The following is a 26,285-nucleotide window of genomic DNA, read 5'->3' on the forward strand; positions in this document are numbered from 1 at the left end:
TAGACATGTAGCTGTTTTTTGTTCCTGTCACTGATTGAGGAGTTGTACTTTGATTAATTGATGAAGGGTACTGGATGAACAGTGAGCATTTTCACAGCTACTAGGTAGACTGAGGTACATGTATAAATTATAGAATAATATCATATGGATTAGTCATGGTTACAATTCAGGATGCTGGGAAGTGCAAAGGGGCAATACAAGTTAAGACTCAGAGGACCAGATAAATCCTAGGTGAATACTTGGGTTAGGGTTACTTATAGTTAGCTATCTACCTCTGGAAAGTTTGAGCTTTGGGGTCAGGAAGGTTATTTCTGCAATCTTTTCTTTTATAACTTGTTGAGAACTTTGTCTTTTATACTTTAATTGTTTGACTCTTTCTGCATAGCACTTTACATCATCCTTTTTGTGAATGGTGCTAGTTAATTAACAAAAATGTGTAAAGCAGCCTTGTATGGAACAGTGAAGTATAATGACATTTATACTGATTTGGACAGTTTATCTCCATCTAAAGGCAAACAAATTAAAATGAAATAAACAAAATGTAATTTAGTTTCATATTGTAATAAATGCAATCTGTGGTCTGTATGTGTATATTTATGAGTTAATTTGGATAACTTTACAAGGAAAGCTGAAATATATCAGGTTGTGGAAATTGGGCCTGAGGCTTCTTTGCCTTGCCACCTCCCTTGATTTATTAGGTTGGAGTCTTGGATGCTAGAATAATAAAACATAACTTTTCTCCCTGTGAGCCGCCTTGCTTAGTGTACACTATTTGAGGAGAAATGATTTAAAGCATATTTAATATGTTCCTGGTTTGTCGTTATCAACACTTAGAGAATTGAAATATTAGAAAGCTTTCTGAACAATGTTTCAAAACCCAAGACTTTGTGTGAGTCAAAATTAATGATTCATTTGCTTTTGACAGTAATCATTGTGTTAAACTAAAGATCTTGAGTATTTCCACGTGATTGTACTACTTTACATTAGGATTCATACAATGCGATAGTATTTTTAATTAAGAAATTTTAAATAAAAATACATTGGTTGTTTGTGAGCATATTGTACCGTCTATTTCAGCGTTGTACTCTCTTTGTAATCTTCTGATTCAGACTAGAAATCAATTTCTGTAAGTTGATTTACAGGCATATGTCATATTATTATAGTTTATGTATATAGCAGATACTACATGTTTTACAAATTAAAGTTTCATGTTGAGCAAGGCTACAGGTGCCATTTTTCCAACACGATGTGCTCACTTCACGTCTCTGTGTCAGATTTTGGTAATGTGCACAAAATTTCAAATTTTCATTATTATTTATTTTTTACGATGATTTGTGACCAGTGGTCTTTGAAGTAATTACTATGGGGAACTATGAACCATGCCAACATTTAGATGTCAAACTTAATGATAAATGTTGTATATGTTCTGATTGCTCCACAAATTGACTGCTTTTGGCTGTCTCCCTTTCTTTGGGTCTCCCTATTCCCTGAGAGACAACAGTATTAACAGGAGGCCAATATTTTAAGCCCACTATTGAGATCGAAAGAGAACAAAAGATTACTTTCAAAACATTACTGCTCATTAAGAATATACAGGGTCATTACAGAGCTGTGTTACAGAAGTACAAGGAAATTAATGTTGTTATGCCTGTAACGTAATATCTAATCTGTTGTTCGTGGATCAAGGAGTAATTTTGACTTTCAAGTCTCATTATTTAAAAAATACATTTTGTGGGTAGTGCCTCTGGCTCAAAGGAGTAGGGCCCTGGCCCTATATACCAGAGGTGGCGGGTTAAAACCCAGCCCCGGCCAAAAACTGCAAATACATTTTGTAAGGCTATAGCTGCCATAATAGTCAAGGCAAAGAGAACTGAAAACCTAAAAAGGACTTAACAATCCTAAATGCCATTAAGAACATTCTTAATTCACAAAAAGAGGTCAAAACATTCACATTGATAAGAGTTTGAAAGAAATTAATTCCAGCCCTTAGAGATGACTTTGAGGGGTTTAGGATTTAAGGAGAGGGAGTCACTGCAGATGTGGTAGCAATAACAAGAGAACTAGTAGAATTTGGAAGTGAAGCCTGAAGTTGTGACTGGATTGCAGCAATCTCATGATAAAACTTCAATAGAAGAGGTATTGTTTCTTATGGAAGAGCAGAGAAAGTGGTTTCTTGAGGTGGAATCTACTCTTGGTGATACTGTGAACATTATATCAACATTGACAACAAAGTATTTAGAATATTATATAAACTTAATTGATAAAGTAGTAGCAGGGTTTAAGAGGATTGACTCTAATCTTGAAGGAAATTCTATGGTTAAAGCACTATCAGAAGCAGTGTCATACGCTATAGAGAAATCACTTGTGAAAGGGAGAGACAATGTGTCAAACTTCATTGTTGTCTTATTTTAAGAAATTACCTTGGTCATCCCAAGCTTCAGCAGTTACCACTGTGGTCAGTTGGTAGCCACAAACATCAAGGCCAGACCCTCTGGCAGTAAATATACTGTATTATGGGTTACTAAAGGCTCAGGTGATCATTGAGATTTTTTAGCAATAAACCATTTTTCATTTAAGACATGTACTTTTTTTAGACATAATTGTGGCGTTTGTATGTACTAGGAAACCAAAAAATCTATGTGATTCATTTACTTGCCGTCATCACTTAGTGAGATGTCTAAAACTGAATCTGCAATATCTTCAAGGTATGCCTACATAAGACCCTACTTGATCTGCCTTCACACTACCTCTGTGGCATCCTCTCTCTCCTCATTCAGTCTTACTAGCCTCACTTCTCCTGTAATGAATGTGTCACAGGAGTTCCCACTCCTGGCCTCTGCACTCATTTTCTTATATAGGCTGCCAGACGGCTTCTCCTCATGGCTTTTACATTACTTGTTTTAGGTCTTCAGTCCATGTCTACTTCTCATTGTGGTCTTTGCTGGTCACCCTTGTTTAAGGTTTTAATATTGTCTCTATTGGGCAGTGCCTGTGGCTCAAAGGAGTAGGGCCTCAGCCCCATATGCTGGAGATAGTGGGTTCAAACCCAGCCCCAGCCAAAAAAAAAAAAAAAAAAAACTCCAAAAAAAAAATACCTGTCTCTACCATGGCACCTTGTTTCTTGATTAAAATTGTCTTTTCTCCAGATATTTCTGTAATCCACCTCAAATCTTTTTTTGTATAATTTAAGTAATATAAATAACCTATGGAATAAATACATATAAGTTGTTTTTTCCCAATAAAGATACTTTATTGTTATTATGAATTGTGAGTTTTAGAGCACAGTGTCTAAATTGGGATGTCTGCCATAAGATCTTATTTGTATTTTCATTGTAAACCTCATTTAAAAGAATGAATTTGGAATGACCCAACTAAGTTTAAGAACATATTAAATTAAATAATAAATAGATGGATAGTTCTTAAATATATACAGAGTATTCATACTTTTCTAGCTAAGACTGATGGATAAGATGAGCTTTTGGTATAGGATAAATGTAGGTTCAGACTTGTTATTCTAATAGATACAATTAAAAACTGAAAGGGAGACTTACATAGAAATATTATGTCAACTTTTAGTAAACTTAAACAACAGTTAAAACCTAATGCCTTTGTGAAATCTGATGCCAAAGTTTAATTTTGCTATTCTGGATAAAGGCTTATTTGCCATTAGCTAGATTAGTATTAGATTTTTTTTTATAAAATGTGAATGTAAAGATAATATTTTCATGAGGGGTAAAGAAACCACTATGTTTTTTGAAACAAATTTAATGAGGAATTTAATTTAAAATACATAAAAACATTTAAGATAAATTTAGATTTAGTTTACCTTGATTACAGTCATATAATTACTGTATACATTCTGCATACAGTGTGTATGAGTGGTTTAGGACAGGGTGTGGCCCTGGCCTTCTAGGGCATAAAGTGTGGCCTTTTGACTGAATCCAAATTTTTGTTGTTTTGGCCAGGGCCAGGTTTGAACCCACCACCTCCAGTATATGGGGCCGGTGCTCTACTCCTTTGAGCCACAGGAGCTGCCCTTTTCTTTTTTTTTGAGACAGTTTCACTTTGTTGCCCTTAGTAAGAGTGCTGTGACGTCACAGCTTACAGCAACCTCCAGCTCTTGGGCCCAGGTGATTCTCTTGCCTCAGCCTCCCCAGTAGCTGGGACTATAGGCGCCTGCCACAACTCCCGGCTATTTTTTGTAGTTTGGCTGGGACCAAGTTCGAATGCGCCACCCTCGGTATATTGGGCCGGCACCCTACTCACTGAGCCACAGGCGCTGCCCCTGAATCCGAATTTTATAGAACAAATCCATCTATTATTAATATATTTTGTTTGTCTTTTATATTTTTATTTTACTTGTATAATAAACAACAAAGAATAAATTAAATTTCAGTGTAATAATTAAATGGCACAATCAGAACACTGATAAACCATAAGGACTACATTGATGGCTGCTATAGTCATGCTTTAGTTCTATCGTTCCCTTCGCCAACTGGCACCACTACCGCACAAGGCTGGGTGGCAAGAGTTTATGGGGCTGAGTATGCCAGTCTGTCAGCTTTCACAACAATGCATTGTGTTTCTGTTTGAAGTGGAAGTTGTAAATAGTTTCACACTTTAGCAGTATTTTTTAAATCTGCTTAACAGCCTATCCTAGAGAAGACCAAGAGAATGCTGAAGGAAGCAAACATTTTAGTGAGGATTCAGAATTGGAATATTGTCTTGTTTCTGCTAAAGATGAGATGATTTGCGTGCTTTGTGATGCTGCAATATCAACAGTAAAGAAATTTTAATATTCATCTGCATTATAATGCTCATAAGGACCATAAATGTTTTAAATTAGATGGAGAGGCACAAAAGGTCCCTTTCACGTCTACAGCCAGAGGTTCTGAGGGCTGGCTTGGTGAGATAGCACAACTTGGCTCTGTCTTGATATCAACCTGCCCGCTACCCAATCCTAAGGAATCTGGCATTTCTCTGGAATCTATGCTGGGCAAAGAAACAAACAACTGTGACCCTGCCAGGGAGAGCTAGGGAAGAGACAGCCCTGCTGAACCTACCCTTTACAGTTGCGGTGCCACTGCTGCTCAAACAAAGGCAAACAAATGGCGAACCTGCAGCTACAGATGGGCTCCAGGAGAACAAGAATCAGGGGATGGCTCTGGCTGAGAGTTTCCGTCAAACTTGTACAGCCTGAGCAGTGCCGACCCAAGTGATTTCAGAGGGTTGCCAGGCAACCATCCTCAGGCAGCTCTGTCTGAGAGTTCATGAGGGGCTGGAGAAGGGTTTTTTTCTGGTGGGAAAGGGAATCTGGAAAGTTTGCCCCCCTCTTCACCAAAGTTAGAACTGCAGCACCACTTTCTGTGCTGCAGCTCAGAGGGTCACATGATGCCTGTGAGCCTCTGAGAGAACTTGCCAAACACTCCAGCCTCTGCGGGGGGTGGGGGGGGTGGGAGGGGCTGCAGTCTTTCAGGCAGCTAGGATGGTGGAAGGGTGAGCTGTGTGCTCAGGATTGCAGAGGAAATGTTTGTTCACTTTTGTGCCAGGCAAGATGGAGCCTAGGCTCAGAGGTGAGACCTCCTTAGTGTAGGAGGACCTGGATTTACTGGCCTCTGCTGTAGGGTGAGAGGTCCTTTGTTCCCTGGTATGCTCCTAGGAAGCCCTCCAAGGACCTCTTGTTTGTAGGAGGGGTCTCCTGTCCTCTTGTCAATGAGTGCTTTCCAACTGGTTGCTTTCTACCTGATATACCTGATCTTTCTTCCTCTTTCCTAGCCCTGCCACTTGTCTCAGCAGGGACGTGCACCTCACTTTCTTCTCTCTTCTCAGCTCCACACCTTCGGTTTCTCTGAGTCTGCTTTCTCTGTCTAATATTTCTCCCTCTGTTCCCTGGTATGCTCCTAGGAAGCCCTCCAAGGACCTCTTGTTTGTAGGAGGGGTCTCCTGTCCTCTTGTCAATGAGTGCTTTCCAACTGGTTGCTTTCTACCTGATATACCTGATCTTTCTTCCTCTTTCCTAGCCCTGCCACTTGTCTCAGCAGGGACGTGCACCTCACTTTCTTCTCTCTTCTCAGCTCCACACCTTCGGTTTCTCTGAGTCTGCTTTCTCTGAGTCTAATATTTCTCCCTCTGGACAGGACCCTCTAGCAAAAGCTGCTTCTAGTCGGTCATCTTGACTCTTCCCACAACACATTAGATTTAAACATTTTTTTCTCTATGCTTTCTCATATATCTTCCTTGTTAATGTCATTATTTCTCTTTGGGTTGTAAAACCTCATCTTACTAAGAGATTCTTTTAACGTAACTTAGATAAAAATTATATAGATAGCTTATCTTTGCTGTTCCTCCTTGAGACAGAACTAAAGAATGAATTACCTTTGATTTTTGTTAGCAGTCACATTGCAAGTTAGTTTTGTTAGCTATAAATATTTACAATTATTACTATTTTTGATAGAATATATGTTTTTTAATACCTTACTTTCCATAAATAAAAAGTGTATCATTTGTTGCCGTAAGGGTGTTGCCGTTATGGTCTCACGGAAAAGCAATGTTGTGAAGAATAAGCAGGCTTATTGAAATTGTGTTTTAAATAAAGGTGACCATCTGCTCGCTCAGGCAAAATGGCAAGCTTTCTTTATTTACGGTTGATTTATATAATCAATCTTGTGCATGCGCACTACACAGCAATGACCTCATTAACATTCATAACAATCCCTCTACACATGTGCACTGGATGTCAGTGACTTCCTTCTGCACATGCACATTGGACATCAGTGACTTCATTAATCCATTTGAACATCTTGTTACTACCCGCCTTGTAAGTAACTCCTTCCTAGTAATCTGATAATCCACCCAACATACACCTTTACATATAACCCTTTCAAAACATAACCTGGTTTAGTATAACTTAATGGAGAACATGTTGTTAGTCATTACTTTCTTTGATCTTATCTGATGAAGCCTGAGTCTATGGGGGAAAGAGACGATTTGAAAGTCTGTTCTATTGACCTTGCTATTTGGAGACAGTTACTTTGATCTTTAAAACAAGGCATAATTAAGAAACTTCTAGGGCATACAGAAATTTGTGTGCAAACCTCCGCTCCCATGTGGGCCTTAAGTCAGGAGGTTTTTTACACCCGCAACCGACCAGGCCGACCTTAGGTCAGGGGGGTTTTAGGCCCACAACCAACCTGCCCATATGGGGTTCTGCCTCCATTTCTCACAAGTATGCCTGCACAGAGTCTTTTCACTGCTTTCTCTCAAACAGCTTTTTTGGCCAGAGGCATATAGGCCTTTCGCCTATAGCCATTAGGCTAAACCATGAAAGATGTCTGTGAGATAGCTGTGATTCCATTTGAAGATTTATTTACAGTAGAATCACCATAGTACCACCATAGGAGACCTCTCTGTGTTAACCACCTTCTTAGGTTGACCTGCTTTTCATAGACTGGATATGCACCACCTATAGGTGTCATTAGAGTAGGCCCGGTTCCTTATGTTGACTAGTTTGTTAGTCTCTGGTTGTTGACCAGTTTGTTATAGTCCCTTGATTCTATTATATTCATTTATTTATTTTTTGAGACAGGGTATTGCTTTGTTGTTCAGGTAGAGTTCAGTGGGATCATCATAGCTTACTGCAACCTCTTACTCCTGGGCTTAAGCAGTCCTCTTTCCTCAGCCTCCCAAATAGCTGGGACTTATAGGCATATGCCATTAGAACTGGCTAATTTTTTGTTAATTGTAGAGATAAAGTCTCACTATAGCTCAGGCTGATCTCAAACTCCTGGCCACAAGCTATCTTTCTGCCTTGGCCTCGCAAAGTTTTGGAATTACAGGTATCAGCTACTGTATCAGCCTTCTTTTAAAAAAAGAAAAAAAATTTAAAATAATACTTAGAGGCTAGGTGCTCAAGCCTATAATCCTAGCACCTTGGGAGGCTGAGGCAGGTGGATTGCCTGAGTTCACAGGTTTAAGAACAGCCTGAGCCAGAGTGAGACATTTGTGTCTAAAAAAAAAAAAAGCATGGTTCTGTGGAAGACACCTGTAGTTCCAGCTACTCAGGAGCCTGAGGCAAGAGAATTACTTGAGCCTGAGAGTTTGAGGTTGCTGTGAACTGTGATGCCACTGCACTCTACCAAGGGCAGCAATGTAAGACTCTGTCTCAAAAATAAATAAAATAAAATAAAATGTAACCCTCTGTGACGATAGATTCTTCATTGGCAGATTCAACTAACCATGGATCAAAAATATTTGAAAAAAAAAAGAAAAAAACAATTAAAAATTAACAATGCAACAATAAAAAAAATACAAATAAAAAACCAGTACAGTGTAACAATTATTTGCACAGCAATTACATTTGTGTATTAGATATTATAAAGAATCTAGAGATGATTTAAACTATGGGAGTATATTGTTTTTTATAAGGCACTCAAGTGTTTATGAATTTTGGTATCCTCTGGCAGGGGAGGTCCTGAAACAAATCCCTCACTGCCAATATTGAGGGACAACTATAAGTACACCGAAATAATACTTTAGATTTGATTTCAGTATCTTTAAGTCTTTAAGACCCTTTAAAGAAAAAACTTACTGTTTGGAAGTTGATGATTTGAGGTTGATACACAGAATTAGGTTTTCAAGTACTAATTTTTCTCATGTATAAAAAAACTACTTTTGTAATTTATTATAGAAGTAACTTATAGGAGATTCTTTGAAAAGGAAATATTCTTTTTTGTTAGGTTTTTATGCTGTTTGGAGTATTTAAAAATATTCACATCCCCCTCTTTTTTTTTTTTTTAATAGGATATAGCAGATCCATTTTTTGCTTATTGTAAGCAACATGCAGATAGATTAGACAGAAAGTGGAAGAGAAAAAACTACTTGGCTTTACAATCCTATTGTAAAATGTCTTTGCAAGAGAGAGAGAAACAACTATCACCAGAAGCACAGGTATGAGATTCACGTCAAACTTCATATTGTTTTTCTTTTAAGGTATGGATTTCAGATTTCATGCGTTTCCAGGTGAGATGAGAAGTATAATTATGTAATTTGGTTACCTACTTAGGAAGTAGATGTGGGTAAGGTAAATTTTGAGTACAGTTTGTGGCTACTTATATTACTCTTCATTTAGTCCATAGTAATTTATAAAGTATGTTTCCACATTGAAAAATGCAGCTGATAGAAAATTGTTTTATCAGTGCAATATATTGACTGTACTGCTTTTGGTTTGTGCAAAGGATTTGATCAGTTTGCCCATTATTTAAAATGTTTCTGTATACATTAATTAAATCTATGGAGTCTATTGCAGTTATTGAGAAGAGAAACTTCAACTTAACCAGATTAGTTTCTCACAATTCTTATTATAAATTAGGACAGTTGTTACTTGGATAGATCTAGTTTATTGTAACTCTAGAATTCTACAGTATTTCTTAAGGATCGTTGATATATGTAATTTGCACTAACATGGAAAATTCTGTTTATTTTTACTTTATCTAAACATGGAGATAAAAATAATGACTATGTTTCATTTTATTATCCTTTAAAATTTGTATCTGTTTCTTTTATAGGCAAGGATCAATGCCCGGCTTCAGCAGTATCGTGCCAAAGCAGAGCTAGCTCGATCCACCAGACCTCAGGCCTGGGTTCCAAGGGAAAAATTGCCTAGACCACTCACTAGTAGTGCTTCAGCCATTCGTAAACTGATGCGGAAAGCAGAACTAATGGGGATCAGTACGGATATCTTTCCAGTGGACAATTCAGATACTAGTTCTAGTGTGGATGGCAGGAGAAAGCATAAACAACCAGCCCTCACTGCTGATTTTGTGAATTATTATTTTGGTTAGTATAGACATTGGTACATGCACATTTTCACTGAGAACAATTTGCTAGTGAAAATACTTGATACAATCTTAATTTTTATAAATTTGTTAGCCATGCTATATATATCACTTAGAGGCATGTTTTCCTAGTAAGTTGTGTGTATTTGTGATTATACTTAAAAAGTGTTTTAAACAATGTAGATTTATGTATGTGGTCATCTCTTTGGCTAATTCCTTTCTTTGTATATTTTGTAAATCAGCTTTTATTGTCTACTAAAGTAAAATTGGATATTTAATTTAAATAGAGAGAAATATGCGCATGATTCAAATTCAGGAAAATATGGCTGAACAAAAGAATATAAAGGATAAATTAGAGAATGAACAAGAAAAGCTTCATGTGGAATATAATAAGGTAAGTTGGCTATAAAATCTGTAGCATAATAGATCTTATTGATGATTTGTGATTTTTTGGCCTTTCTGTTTATGTTTCATATTGAAATTCTTCTAGAACTTTGGGGCTTTCCCCTGCAATTCCTAACCCCTTATTATTTTCATTGTCTTCACTATCTCTTACTGAGCACTTTATGTGCCAGGTATAATTCTTACCTCTTTACATGTATGAACTCATTTAATTCTCATCTTAACTTTACTGTGTATGTTATGGTTATTGCTCCTATTTTCAGAGGAGGAAACTGAGTCTTGAAGAGGTCAAGTAATTTGTTCAGGTTCACATAGGTAGTGAAGGCATACTGGGAACTTTTCCTAGTTGATCTTGGCCAACTCACCAAACTCCATGATCAGTGGTTTTCTTGTTGGGAAAATGGTAGAAATGCATCTTGATAGAATCATAAGGATTAATTAGCAGAATTTGTGTGAAATTATATAGTAAACTATAACAATATATAAATGTAGGTATTATCGTTAGTAAAAATGCTAGCATGAAACAAAATGCTTACGTAGCATGTAAGATGGTGCTAATTAATTGCATAGCCAGTGGTATTGTGACTTAAATATATTAAAAATATATGGAATAGAAACGTAGATATTCTTGGACGTTTATTGATAAGTTATTTAAATTTTAACATATTTAATGAAGTTCACTAAATTGATTCGTTTTGTAGCTCTGTGAATCTTTAGAAGAACTACAGAACCTGAATGGAAAACTTCGAAGTGAAGGGCAAGGAATATGGGCCTTGTTAGGCAGAATCACGGGGCAGGTTAGTTTCTCTCCAGTTGCTGTCCTCTTTAGTTCTTGCTCTCTGTATGATTTTTAAAGAACAGATTTCTGATAGAACTCTCACTCTGCTAACTGAAGAACTCTGATTAGGACCTAGTCCTCTGGGATAATGACTTCTGCCTGAAATACATGTAGAGCATTGGCAGCTACCTAGTGAGAACTTGTAGCTTAATTTGGTTGTTTGAACAGCTATCTTGTTTGCAAAATTTTTTCATTTGCTCTAACTGATTGAACTGTCATTTGTGATAAAGTGAAGATTTGAAGCATGAGTTTCTCCTACTACATTCTTCTTTCCTTTAATGTAGCAGTTTTAGATTTTTTGCCATTTTTTTCCTGTTTTTGTGCTATTTTCAGTTCTTTTTTAAAAATTTGGATGTATACTTTAAAATTGCAAACTAGAGGGATCATTTTCATATTAATTTTGTTTTGATCTGTGTAAGAAATGTTTTTTAAACTTTAATGTTAAAGTGTAGTTTTCCCCTTTAACACTAGCTATGATTATTGTTACAAAAAAAAAAGAACTTTATCCTCAACACTTTAGCTTGTTAAAATTCTTGGTGTTGGAGGAAAGAATTATTGTCAAATAGATTTCTTCGAATGTCTTTTTTTTAGTGCTGTATGTATAATTGATAAATCATTAAAAATTTTTTTTAAATAATTTCAGTTATATTTTTAAAAGATTATGGAGACCAACTCTTTGTGGTCTTTCTGCTACAAAGTAGTTTTATTTGTGAAGGAGACTTTTCAAAGAACAAACATTTTTTGTGTACTTGTTTCTGAGTTTTACAGAGTGTCCAGTCTGTCAAACAATTTGTTTAGATATTTTATGAAGTGATACATAATGATTTCTACTGTGCCATACTAGTCTTAAGATGCTTTTTTTTTTCAATGAACAGTGTATGTGGCTTATATTTTGAAAAATAATTTATTTTAAAAGGTGAGAATTAGTAGTTGTGCTGGAAGAATTTAGCCTTTTTTCCCATTGATAGGTTGTTGCTAGATTTTTGGAAGATTATGGTGATTTTAATATTTAGAGAGGTTAATGTTGAATATAAGGCTTTATTTAGTTTATCTTCCTACTAGTGTTATCTTTTCGTTTGATTTACAAGTTTCTCTCATAAGAATCTCCTATTTAGTGTAAAATATTATCTACTGTAAAAGCGTTTTTGTTTATTAAATGACTTTTAACGGAGGTTGGCAAATTTCTTTGTGCAAATGTAAAATATACAGCAGAAGTAGAATTCATTTGTACTCCTTACATGACACTTTTTCAGTTGGTTGAACAGATGTGGGCCCACCAGGCTACTAAGAAATGACTTTGATAGATGGTTGCTGTCTGAGAAACTAGCAAACTGCGGATTACTAGAAACCCAAAGAGAATCTTGTCTGCTTTGTTGTAGAGTTTGGTCCAATAAGATAATTTTTCTAATTAACCTATGGAGCACCAGTATAGCTGGGATGTTGAAGAAAATAAACGGCCTCAATATTCTTTTTGTCAAGTGTACTATGTTATTTTTTTTTAAGCTTCCTCAACACTTATTCTTGTCTTTCACTGTTAAAGCTAAAGTAGAAGTTTAATTTTCATAATGTTTTAGTGTACTACTGAAAATTGATGAAAGTATGTAATTACAGATTTCTAATGGATGTAACATTAGAAAAAACTCATTTTAATCTTTTTGCTAGTATAATAGCTGGTAAAGCAGATTTTCCCCTAACAGTCCTCATATATTTAGTCAGCTTGTGGGGCGAATAGAGGAAAAAGTTTCTTTTATTTCTTCCTTAAAACAATATATGCTGCATTTGTTCAAATCAATAGAAGTTGAATATACCGGCAATTTTGCGAGCACCCAAGGAGAGAAAACCAAGTAAAAAAGAAGGAGGCACACAAAAGACATCTACCCTTCCTGCAGTACTTTATAGGCAAGTAATGAAAATATGATAGAATAATACTACGTATTTTTTAACTAACACTTAATAGTAAGAAGTTATTTTAAATAATTAAGCATTAGTTATGTTTATACCAGAATTTAAGTTAAATGCATTTGAAGTTCATTTTATAAAAGATGCTTTGAATATGATAAATGGCTTTTGACTTTTGGTAGCCTTTAAATAACTGGGATTGTATCTGCATGTGCTCCATGGAAATGAACAGTTTTCTTTGAGGAATTGGAACATTACTGTAAATGACATTATTATTGTCTTGAATATTTAAAACAGCAAAATAGATAAATGGGCATATTTATTTTATTTTACTTGAATGAGCTATAGAGCTCTGTGTTTTTAGGTAGTGATGGATAATATATATGTAGTCTGAATCTATTGCTTTTGTAGGTGGTGGATAATGAAGATAAGTTTTAGATTTGAGTATGTTTAAACTTTTTTCTCTCTATCATTAGATGCAGTAATTTTGTTTGTAGAACTATTTTTGTTCCTTACTTTTTTGTTGATGTTGAGACAGAGTCTCACGCTGTCACCCAGGTAGAATGCCGTGGTGTCACAGCTCACAGCAACCTCAAACTCTTGGGCTTAAGTGATTCTCCTGCCTCAGCCTCCTAAGTAGCTGGGACTACTGGCGCCCACCACAACGCCCAGCTATTTTTTTATTGTAGTTGTCATTGCTGTTTGGTGGGCCCTAGCTGGATTTGAACCCACCAGCTCTGGTGTATGTGGCTAGTGCCCTAGCCGTTTGAGCTATAGGCGCTGAGCCCTTTACTTCTTCTTTGCTTAATATTTTATAGTGTTCACCATTATTGTAATTTTACATAGTTAATACTTTCCATACCTTAATAGGTTAGGATGTCACTTTTGTTCATGAAACTTAAATAGTTAGTAATTATGAAGATGCTGGTGTGTTTTGTATGTGTTTGTATATGTATATATATGTATGTGTATATGTACATGTATCTATATAAATACATAAATATTTTCTCAAAACTTCTTGGTCAGAAATAGCAGTATCAGCAGTATCAATATCCATATACTACCTTCCATTTTTTGTTGGAGGCTCTCCCCACAAGTAATAGCAAATAACTTCCTTGAAATATGGGGAAAGCCCACTATTTTGTTAATGTACAGTGTGAATGTTAGCATGTTTTCAGGGCAGTTTTCCAAACACGGTTGGTTCACATGGAGCCATCAGGCATATCACTATACGTCTGACTTTATGACTACAGTTCATTTTTGGTTCAGAATATATTTTAAAGTGACTTTTTTTTTTTTTTTTTTTTTTTTTTACTCTGAGACCAGGTTCTGGTTGTTTTATGGAGGTTTTTGTTTGTGGGTGGTTTATTTTTTCTAGAAGTATTACAGAATTCTAACCATTGTCTTTCTTTTGCTCTTTCTGTATATTAATGGCTCTTAGGGTTTCAACAACTTTTCTCACCTTGTACCTTCCCAATATAAGTATACCCAAGATTTCTAGGTCATACTGGTTGTGTTCTCAGGAATTGCTTTTTTGCATAAAACAAATTAAATTTCTTTAAAAAAAAATCCAAAATGACAGAAACAGTTGTGAAACTCTCTAGTCTATGCAATAAATATCAATTGCTATATATTTTAAGACTGTAAATCTGATTTTGAAAAGGGACTTATGTTCATAGGTAGCTTACGTGTTATAGAGTGTAGACTCTTTGAAAAGTTTATAATTAATGGTAAAGAATAAACTAAATTTTGTTTGTAAAGTAACTTCTTTTGTATTTTAGAAAATTATAAAATTATTTTGTTTGATAATTTATGTTTCTAGAGAAAAAGTAAACTAATGTTATATGGGGTTTAAGTAATAATTAAAATAAAAATGAAGGTAATGTTGAGACTAAATAGCACATATGTGTATATAAATATATATCCTTTTGTGAGTGTGTTGACTTTAGTAATATTTAGATTTATGTTCAATCCAAGCTATTTTTAAAAAACATGTGCACTATGAAAAAAATTTCTGATCTCAACAAACAAATACTGAGTTAATCAGTGTGAAATTGTAAAATTCGAAAATTATGCCACAGATAAACTTCGTTTCACTATGATAATTATTCAAATACTTATTTGCTGCCTTTACTCAAAGTTGTGGGATTTGTAAGAAGAACCATGATCAGCATCTTCTTTTACTGTGCGATACCTGTAAACTCCATTACCATCTTGGGTGTTTGGATCCTCCTCTTACAAGGATGCCAAGAAAAACCAAGAATAGTTATTGGTGAGTAAAACGGGGGAGATTTAAATGTTTCAGCTGATTTATTCTTAGTTTTAGCAGAACAAGTTGAAGTTCTTTTATGGAGGTTTTTGTGTGTTATTGACTCATAATAATGTATTTGGCATATTTTTGAGTTGATATATTCATAAAAATTTATTACAGTGTTATGTGAATAAAGCCTGTAATAGCTTTTTAGGGAAATGAATTTCCAGTTAACTGTGGTGTCTTAGCAGTGGATTCTTACTTAAGGCAGGAATTTTGTCCACTTTGTTTATAATTCTTTATTGTTTTATGTTAGAAATTTTTCAAATGCTTTATTTTTATTTTGAATTTGAATGAATTTATGAAAAATTTGCCCCTATATTTATGGTTTTACTTGTAATTTAATGTTTTATTTTTGAATTAGTGTCACAGAAGGCTTTATTTCTGGTTTGGGTTATTTGTGCTAGTTATTTTTGAGTTCAGCTTTTCCTTGAAAATCTAGAAACATTTGACAGGCATTTCTGAATTTTTTTTAAATTGACTGAGGCATATTGAATCACTACAGATGTTTAATAAAAGTTTATGGTACTTATAATGAGTTTTGTTCTTTTCTTAACTTTAGTGCAAGGGAGAGACAGATGTTCAGATTTTAACAGTGATTTCTTATAGGTAGGAGAATATAGGCAGGAAATGGAATACTTTGGAATGAACATGAGTATTTTTTTTATACAAATTACCTTTTCCAGTTTTGGAAAATAGTGAACCCCAACTCCCTAAGTGGTAATCTGTACAAAAGGTAGTGTGTCTTCCTCAAATACACTAGATTTTTTTTTAATCTTACTATTTCATCTCTTAAAACTACCTTTGTTTGTTTGATTTAGGAAGCTGATATTTTTCCACCATTTTCAGAGGATTGCTTTTTCATAGTGCTCTTTTACCAGTTTGTATTGAGACATTCATATTACCCTTCTTTTAAATACAGTGTGTATTTCTTGTGGATTTTATATGCTTTAGAAACTGAGTTTCTTTATAAGAAGAAAGTCCTATAGCGTATTAGAAAGCCTATTGATGTTATTTAGATCATTAAATATGAAGTATCCAATTTCACATCAGAAGTTCTGTTGATTATATCAAACAAGGAGCAGTATAGTTAATTGGTAATATACAGATTTCCATCAGTTATTATCTAGATTTTTGCTGTCTAAATGTTAGCCATTAGCGACATGTGGCTATTTAAATTCAAATTAACTAAAATTTGAATTTAAAAATTCAGGTCTTTGGTCAAACCAGCCACATTTCAAGTGCTTTATAGGCACATATGGCTAGTGGCTATCATTCTGGACATAGATAGTTCTAACATCATAGAAAGTTCCATTGGATACCACTGATATAAAGTTTCAGATTTCAGTTATTTTTACTATTGCCTACATTAAAATGCTTTATAAGTGCTGCTTTCTTCAGTAATTTGTTTTTTTCTTTTAGTATATGAATCACCAACTAAAATGACTTTTTTTCCCAACAGTTTTTAAGAGTTTATTTCTATATTTTAAGAAGTATTTCCAGCACAGCTTGTCATTAACTAAGATTAAACCATGACAATGGCATAGTTATCAAGGATATTTGGTTTTCAAATGTCACAGTATATGTAGTCACTTATAGAAAAGTCGTGATTTCTAAAGGGAAACTGCTTTTTAAACTAGTATTTAATCTCTTAATGTTGGTTTACTTAAACATACAGCATTGTTGCATGTCTTCATCTTATACTTACAGAGATACATTAAATTGCTTTATTTATTGTATTCATAGTAGTCATTCTTAGAGAAGTATATGTGCATTTTTATATGTTTAATCATTATATACCCTGCAATAACATTACTTGTGTATATATATTTTTAACCTGTATATATTTTTATATGTTCTAAACATTACTTGGATTTTTTTTACTTACAGAAGCTGTAGCTAAAGCTAGAAGATAATAATAAATATATGATCTTCCTTTTTTTTTTTTTTTTTCCTTTATGTAGGCAGTGCTCAGAATGTGACCAGGCAGGGAGCAGTGACATGGAAGCAGACATGGCTATGGAAACCTTACCAGATGGAACCAAACGATCAAGGAGACAGATTAAGGAACCAGTGAAATTTGTTCCACAGGATGTGCCACCAGAACCCAAAAAGATTCCAATAAGAAATACGGTAACTTATTCCTTACTTATCATGATCATAAGATTCTGAGGCCAAAATTTAAGAGAGTAAGAAAAACAAAGGGCAAACATACACTCAGGAGCCAAAAAAAAGTAACATATATTATCTTTGGTTATTCTTAAGAATTTATTTTTTTATATTATGATATATAGAAAACACAGAAAATTACATATTTACCTGAGAGTTTATAGTATATGTTCATTTGAAGGCATAATAAATGGGTACACCAGTGCATGTGCCACCCAGTTTAAAAAATAGAAGATTCTCAAATCCCCTAAAGTTCCCTGAGAATCCCTAGACACTCTCATTTTCATTCGTCTAGCCCAGAGGCTGCCTCTTCTCTCATAGTTCTTATTTTCTTCTTTTTTTATGCCTACATTCTCAATCTGTGCATTTATAAATAATGTATAGTATAAATTTTGTAGGTTTTGAATTCTGTATGAATGGAGTCAAACTTTTCTTCTGTAGCTTGATATTTTGACCAACATTGTATTTGATTCATATATGTTGATCCATGTAGTTGTAGTTCATTTATTTTCTCGGTTGTATATCAAAAGTCATTTATATTTCTTATTGCCAGCTACTTGGGGATCTCTATCATCCTGAGACTATTTTAAATAAAACTTTTTTGATGTGTGTGTTCTCCATTATATCAGTAGTATAAATTTCTACTCCAACCTTTGTAAGGCTGCTTGTTGATATGACTTCTTAGGGGAGACATTTTTTACTTTCCTGCTTTAGCAGTGGTAGGTACTTTAAAAAAATCTCTCTGTGAGGGAGATATAAAGGTATTTTTAGGGTAAGTTATCATTTGTTACCTGTTTCATATTATATAGTCTTTACTTTTTTTCCTAAGTATCAGTTTTCTCAAAAGTTGAAAAAAATCTGTAGTCAAATAATCCCCTATTTTTTAATCACTTAAAAGATCTTATTTATGAGTAATCACTTAGATTTTTTTCATTAAGTTTATATTACAGGGTTATATGATATTGATGAGGCAGATATGGGAATTGTTACTTCTTTCATAATTGAAATAGTTTATTTTGGGTGCTCTAAATAGATTAATGAAATGGTTTTATTTGTGATTCCTACTAGTTTGAAACATTTTTATTAGGCTTTAAAAATATATTTGGTTTATACAGGAACTAGAGAGAATTTTCTTTTTTAAAATAAGCTTGTTAGTTTCTATTTCTATAATATTTTCTGTAACTGATACCTACAGTTAGTCTTAAGGTCTTAGAGAAGTTATTACTTCATATATCTATATCTAAAAAGATTATCTCCTTTGAAACATTATTTTTCCAGTTTCTTTGATTTTTTAAAGAGATCCTTTTTATCATTATTATCATCTTCATTTTTGGAGTTATTGTATAGAGGGAAATTATGAATATTATAGTGATATTTGTGTGCCTACTGTTCAGTAATACCTAAGATAAAAGAGGATTCTTAACAACTTAAAGACTCACTTTTTTTCTTTTACCTGTCTTTTCATCTTAGAATTATAAGAAAGCTTTTAAATTTCTCATTTAATCCAATTCTTTTCATTTTGTTCTTTATCTCTAGTTTTCTTGTTTGATATTTAATTTAAATATTGATGAGTGAAATACCAGGAAAGGATTTAATGGCTAATTTTAGGAAGTATTTAGTATGATCATTTTCTTACAAGAATTCAAATGCATATTGAAGGTCAAATAAAATCTTACTATTTAGAAACATGGTTACTTTAAAAGATTTAAAAAATCTTTGAAGAAGATTTTTCCTTCGTATTAATATACATGGTAATCATGACATATTCTAAGGTTCAGTCTTCCATTTCAAAATAATGTATCACTCAGTAAAACCTTTTAAGTGGTCATTTCTTCTGTTACTTCTGTTCAGTTACTGTCAAATTTGTTACATTTTCTTAGGTTACAGGGATTGTACAATTTAGAAAAGTAGCATTAAGTTATATCATGGTATTGAAAAAGATTTTCTCTTGTTTCAGTAATTCATTTTATCAGATATATGAATTAATATATTTTTGAACCAGATTTATTTAAAAAATTCAGATTTTATAGTATAATTAAACATAAATCACTTTAATCTTACTACTAAACTTTGTGGAGATGTCCCAAAACCATCCAAAATAAAAAATGATTAGGGCTGCTTTAGATTGAAGTCCTATCTTGACTAAATAGTTTTCCTTACTCCTTACTATATGGTTCTTTCACACTTTTTATGATTCTCACTTTTGATACTTTGTCATTATGTTTAAAAATAATATGGTGGTGGTAAAAGAGTAAAAATGGGATACAGGGAATTCACATTTTGGAATATTTGAGTAAGTCCTGTAATGTTACTACTATTACTAATAAATCCCAACATTTTATTATTTGGTATTTCTTTCTACTACTTTTCCTTTGAGTATTTTATTTCATTACATGTTTCAAAGGTAGGCAAATCAAAAGAGGGTACTGGAAATAAGAATCCTATGTACTCAATTCTGATATGAGGACAATTAAGGTCCTAGTACACAGTGGGGAGTGGGGGACAGGGAGAGCTAAGAACAGGTGTGTGGGGCGGGCCAAGGGATAGGGTTCACCTTTTGGGGGTGGGACACAAATATATGAGGGTCCTTATCTATCAAAAGCAAACAATGTAGCCTGCTTCTGTGCACCCTCAATGAATCCCCCCCCCCCAAAAAAAGGAGGATGGGGGAGTGTTAGTTTACCTTTGTATAAGATGGTCTAAAAAAAAAAAGGTCTAATACACCTGACATTTATTGAGGGCTTATTATATGCTAGAGACTGTACTAAATCCTCTACCTGGCTCCTTTTTAAAAATACCCCTGTTTTACTCAAAATGAAACTGGGGCACAGAAAGCTTCAGTAACTTGCTGTGATTACATAGATAGTAAGTAGCAGAATAGGAATAAAATCCAGGTAGCTTGAATTAATAACTCATGTCTTTTCTGAGGTCTGTAGACAAAAATTTAACTGAGGTAAGTATGGATTCTTATCAAAGTTTTGGTTATTAGACAGCATAGTTGGGAATGTGGTACTCTATAGTTAGATATCAGAATGTCCCTGTTTCTTTTCTGAGCATTCTGGGAAACCCGGCACGTATCTACCTACTAACTTGCATGATTGATTTTACTTACATTAAGTATTAGATTCAGCATTCCTTTTGTTTGTACTTTCGGTTGATGTTAATTGTTTTCATTTTTAAGCTTGTGTGTAAAAGCATTGACATCACACCTATCATTCACTGTGCAGTAGTCTGGAAGTTAATAAAATGTTGGAAGGTTATTCTGCTTTGAGGAAGTTCGTGTTTGAAAAAGAGAAGAGAGGGCTGGGCACAGTGACTCACCTTTGTAATCCTAGCACTCTGGGCAGCTGAGGTGGGAGGATTGCTTTGAGGTCAGGATCTCGAGACCAGACTGAGAAAGAATGAGACGCTGAGACCCTATTTCTACATAAAATAGAAAAATTATCCAGGTGTGGTATCATGCACCTATAGTCTCAGCTACTTGGGAGGCAGTGGCAGGAATATCGCTTGAGCCAGGAGTTTGAGGTTGCCGTGAGCTATGATGATGCCCCTGCACTTCTATCCAAGGTGACAGAGTGAGACTCTTCCTTTAATAAGTGTGTTGATTGCATGTGTATGTGGGAATCACCAGTATGTTTATTTTGCTACTGATTTATGGTGGTTTGCTTTTTTTCCTCCAAATTGTGACTACTTTGAAACCTTCTCTTGTATTGAGAATCAAAATCAAGATAGAGTTGTTCACCTTCCCATTTTTTCCCCTTCCTAACAAGTCACTCCAAATCTACCTGAAACATTTGGCTTGTTGTATCTCAGCTTTTTTTGTCTAAGCAATGGATATCTTTTTGATTTGTTGACTTGGTTGATAACAGATTACTGTTAGAAGGATATTTACTTTTTCTTGGTGACAGCCATTCTCCATTTATCATAGCTAGAGAATTTAAACAGGGTGTAGAACACCTCAGCAAAACTTAACTAAATCTGGATACTGAGAAAAGTCATTTTTTATTTTAGTCTACTGCTCTGGGATTTTTAATGTGGATTTATGGAAATTTGAAAGAGTACAGTGTCTTTTGAGACAGTTTCAATAAAATATAAATACTTTTCAAGGTGAGCAGACCCTTATTATAGTAATATTTTTCTCCTACTTTTTTTTTTTTAATCAAAAGGTAGTAAAAAGATTAGCTAGAAAATAGAAAAGTTACTTGGAAAACCTTAGAAAGTATTCTTACTATACAAACAAATAAATACAGATGGGTATAGGCAAAACCAACCTAAGGTGTTATACAAAGTTAAATATCTGGAGCAGGAAACAAGATCTAAAGAAGTAGATTACCTCTACTTCATATTTTAACATTATCTTGTGTTTAGCTATTAAGGTCACTTTTTTGGGAGTGACGTGGTATTCAGTATCCATCTGGTATGTGCATATCTGAATCTTTGGCAATGCTTGGGAAATTTTCAGCTATAATATTATCAAACAGGGCTTCCATTTATGTTTTGGGGGACTCTTTTCTTCTCCATCAGGGATACCTATAATTCATAAGTTTGTGCACTTTGTGTTATCCCTAACACTCTATAGGATTCTTTCCTGCATCTTTAAATGGCTCAGTTAGTTTGAGAGACTGGTCTTCAAGCTCTGAGATTCTTTCTTCTCCAGGGTTTAATCTGTTGTTGAAACTTTTTGCTACTTTTTGAATCTCTCTCAATTACTCCTTCAAATCTTTACGCTCTGTTCTAGCTTTTCTAATTTTGTCAAGATTCTTGGAGACTTTGTCTTTACTTTTGTTAATTTCTTAAGTCAAATTTTGGATTTCCTTTTGCTGATTTTCTACTTTCCCTTCAATTCCCTTCATCATTTTTGCCATCCATAATCTGGATTCTATTTCTGTCATTCCCACAGAAAAGGGAGAGAAAAGAAAAGAGATAAAAAGCAGGGAAGGAGGAAAATAATAAAGCTTTACTTTTTTGTAAAAGTTAAAGCTATATGACTGTCAGTGATTTTTTTTGAAGAGTTTTCTGCATTGGGTACAGAGAGAGGATTAGCTGTGGGTCCTTATTTACACTTCTGGGCCAGTAGTCACCTTTATTTTCACAATTACCCAGCTAAGCTACTCTGGTAACGTCTGCCTTCACTTTATTTATTTATTTTTTGGCCAGGGCTGGGGTTTGAACCCACCACCTCTGGCATATGGGGCCAGCACCCTACTTCTTGAGCCACAGGCACCACCCCCTGCCTTCACTTCAGTTCTGGTACCTTATCTGGATCTTATTTTTAGTCATTTTGTAATGGTTTTGCTACCATCCTTAATTGTTTTGTCCTCTAGCCCTTCCTAACCAATCCTGAACTCTTTTTATCTCGTTCCTGCCAGCGGTTGTCAGTATCACACTGTTTCTTTCAGCCTTTTAAAAAAAAATTCTTAGGCATTTTTCCTATTTCCATCTTCAGAGTGAATGTAGAGTTTTATATCATTAATGGGTGTTAAAAATATGACTCACTCTTACATTGAAAGATAATTGTGATATAAGTGGATTGTAGTTGAGATTTTGAAAGATCTATTTTATTTTTCTACTTTATTTTTCTACTTTACCTTTAAGTAGAAAAATAAAGAAAACAGAAGTATCTCAGGTTGCTTTTATAGGAATTCTAGTTTCAATGGTGAAATATAAAGTCATGTGCTGCTTACATATTTATCATATTTATAGGTAATTATTCATTTTTGAATAATGTAGACTCATTGGACCAGAACTTCAGGTGGACAGGAAAAGTTTTTATATATATATATATATATATATATATACACACACACACACACACACATACATATATATATATATATGTATACCGTACATGTATGTGTATATAAATATATGTATATTTATATATGTATACACATACACACATATATAGTCTCCTTATATATTTTACCATATTTCATCATTGAAACTAGAATTCCTGTAAAAGCAACCTGAAATACTTCTGTTTAAATACCTTGCTACTTAGATATTTTCTCTACATTATTTTTTATGTGGAAACCTTTTCCTTTCTTATAGGCAAGGAAATTACTTTTGAAGAAAATATAAATTAGCTTACCCATGTCCCTTTTGAAGTTACTTTAAAATTGATATTTGTACTTTGAGCGTATTTTCTAATAACTTTAATGTAACTTGAAAGCTTTCAGTTTTTTTTTTTTTTTGCACTCTATGCCATCTAGTGACTTTTCATCTTTTATAAAAGTGCCAAAGGACATTCTGGGAACTATTTTTCTATAATCTTTTACACACATGCGTCATCTATTCTTTTTGAAATTTTTGGTCTTTCTTCCTGACTGATTAATTTCTTTTGTGTCTTTTATATATCCTTTTTTGCCAAATAAATGTAATAAGACACTCAACTTACTTTTTAGCATCTTTGGCTTGAAAACTGTATTGTTTTCTAGGAAACACTCTTCTTTTAGATCATTATTTTGGAAAGGGACTTAAACATGTTTAATCTGTTTTTCATCTTAGTTAACACAGTGAACCTCAGTCTGTTCCTAATGGCAGTCTTTATTTAAAAGATAATCAAATATTAGAGTCTACTTTTATTAAGTTTATGTTTTAACTAGTTTTACATGTATACGAAATAGCTATCTAATGGTAGGACTTAATCCTTGAAAATCTGAAATATTTCATGTATATATTTTTGAATGTTAGTTTAGGAAGAAGTGTTGAAACATTTGGATTATTACTGTGGAAATGACTAATAGTTAGTACATCATGTCCGTGTCTTATTTTACTTATCCTAACTGTTTGAATTATTATAGTTCAGGGAAAGAAGGTTTGTTTATGGGGGCTTAAAATAACCAGAATAGCAAATCTCTGAAAGAGTAAATGGATTATAAAACCTCTTTCTTTCATAGATTCTTAGAGGAAACCTTAGCAAACAATTTTTATGGTAAACTTAATTCACTTTGGCTATACGGTGGGGGTCTACAACCCAAAGTCTTCTGTTTTGATTTTTGCCTCTTACAAATTTATCATTTTTATTTATTTCCAGGAGTATGAAATAAAGAGAATGAGCATCAAGATTTTAATTATTTTGCATATACTGTTATCTGTGAGAAGGTTTTTGTAGCAGCATTCATCATATAAAATATTTATTTTATTACATATCTTTAGACCTGTAATGTTAATTTATAATAGTTAAGCCAAATTGGCCACGATTTTCTTACTTTTCTAGCTATAGTTATAACCTTGTTAATATAAATTAAATTAGATAAAAATAAACTCTAAAGCTAATTGGACCAGAAGGGAAGCACTCACTTTTGGTGACCACCATTCCATCTGTTGTTTGTTGATAGCCAATAGAAACAGATGGCACTTTTCACACCTTGTTTTCATATATAGCATTTTTCTTTGAATATTTTATAAACTTTAATTTTGATTTGTTTTCAGTATAGTTTCACGACTGAATAAACTTTATATTAAAGCATTTTTGAGCAGTTGCCAGAAAACTACTGGCATTTATTCCCCAACATAAATCTGATGCTTTTTAGCTTATTAGCATTTTTCAAGATTTGACTTTATTGTCGTGATTAACACTGAATTTGGAATTTTATTCATAGAATAAGCTTATTCTCTTTTAAATATAAATCACAGAGGGAAGCAATAGTTATGATTCATCTAACCATATATGAGTTGCTTATTAATTGTTACTGGTATAAATGTCAATTTGTCATCAGAAACTTGTTAAATTTAGAGAAAACAATGCATAAGTAAAGCTTAGTGTAGTGATATTAAAGATGTTAAAGTGCTCACTGTTTGAGTTTTTTGCCACCTGAAAAACTAACCTTGGGAAGATTATTATGCATTAGACTTAACTGTGAATTAAAATAACCTCAGCTCTAAGGAATTAATTAAAATTTGTTACATGTTTTCTAGTCCAAATGAGAAGTTATAGAAGCATTTAATTATTTGATTCAGATGAGTAAACTATTACATTTTATGATAGGTAGCTAAAATTTATTCTTTTTCAACTTAGATGCATTGTTTCTAATACCATGTATGTCTACAATGCCAATTTCTTCTATGTATGTTTTTATGACCTCTTCTTAAGTAAATTGACCATAGACAGAAAAAGAGCCAGGTGATCTAAGCAGATCAGATTATTACTGTTCCCTAAGCAAATCAAGTTCTTAAAAAGTTAAAAAAAAATAATTGGAATATGTCAAGATTTGGAGTGAATTTCAAACTTTACTTTTAGTAGCTTAATAATTACTTTCAAAAGGAAGTTTGGAGTTGAACCCTTAATGGATTAGTCATTTGGAATTTCCAGATAATACATCTATGTTAAGTTCTAAAACACCTATTTATAAATTAAATTGTTCCTTCTTCCACATACTGTTTTTAACATGGTGCTTTATTTATTACATTTTTAAAGTAGTTTGTATCCACTTCAGCATATAAACGGCTATATATTGTGAAATGACCACTCACTTATGAATACTTCTATTCATCTGAGATGACCCAAGCTCTTTGAAATTTGTTGGATGAGCCAAAACTTATTTTTGTTTTTCTTTCTTTTTGTATTCTTCACTATTTCTGCCTCTTTTAAATTTCCCTTACAAGGCCGGGAGTGGTGGCTCATGTCTATAATCCTAGTACTCTGGAGGCCAAGGTGAGTGGATTGCCTGAGTTTAGGAGTTCCCAGAATGAGACCTTATCTCAAAAAATAGCTGGGCCTTGGGGCAGACACCTATAGCCCTAGCTACTTGGGAGGCTGAGGCAATAAGATCACTTGAGCTCAAGAATTTGAGGTTGCTATAAGCTATAATGCCATGGTACTCTACCCAGG

The 26,285-nt window shown here is 33.8% G+C and overlaps 1 protein-coding gene across 1 annotated transcript in view; it reads left to right on the forward strand.

The window, feature by feature from the left end:
• Nucleotides 1–26,285, forward strand: part of PHF14 (PHD finger protein 14) — a 194,424-nt gene that overhangs the window by 58,800 nt on the left and 109,339 nt on the right. Inside the window, exons 8-14 of the mRNA XM_012812504.2 lie at nucleotides 8,800–8,946; nucleotides 9,564–9,834; nucleotides 10,121–10,227; nucleotides 10,937–11,032; nucleotides 12,869–12,972; nucleotides 15,113–15,244; nucleotides 17,248–17,416. Coding sequence (XP_012667958.1) covers nucleotides 8,800–8,946; nucleotides 9,564–9,834; nucleotides 10,121–10,227; nucleotides 10,937–11,032; nucleotides 12,869–12,972; nucleotides 15,113–15,244; nucleotides 17,248–17,416 — 1,026 coding nt within the window. The remainder of the gene's footprint in view (nucleotides 1–8,799; nucleotides 8,947–9,563; nucleotides 9,835–10,120; nucleotides 10,228–10,936; nucleotides 11,033–12,868; nucleotides 12,973–15,112; nucleotides 15,245–17,247; nucleotides 17,417–26,285) is intronic.

The sequence above is a fragment of the Otolemur garnettii genome, unplaced genomic scaffold, assembly GCF_000181295.1.
Source record: "Otolemur garnettii isolate 467f Iridium unplaced genomic scaffold, OtoGar3 scaffold00005, whole genome shotgun sequence".
In the NCBI taxonomy this organism is placed as follows: Eukaryota; Metazoa; Chordata; class Mammalia; order Primates; family Galagidae; genus Otolemur; species Otolemur garnettii.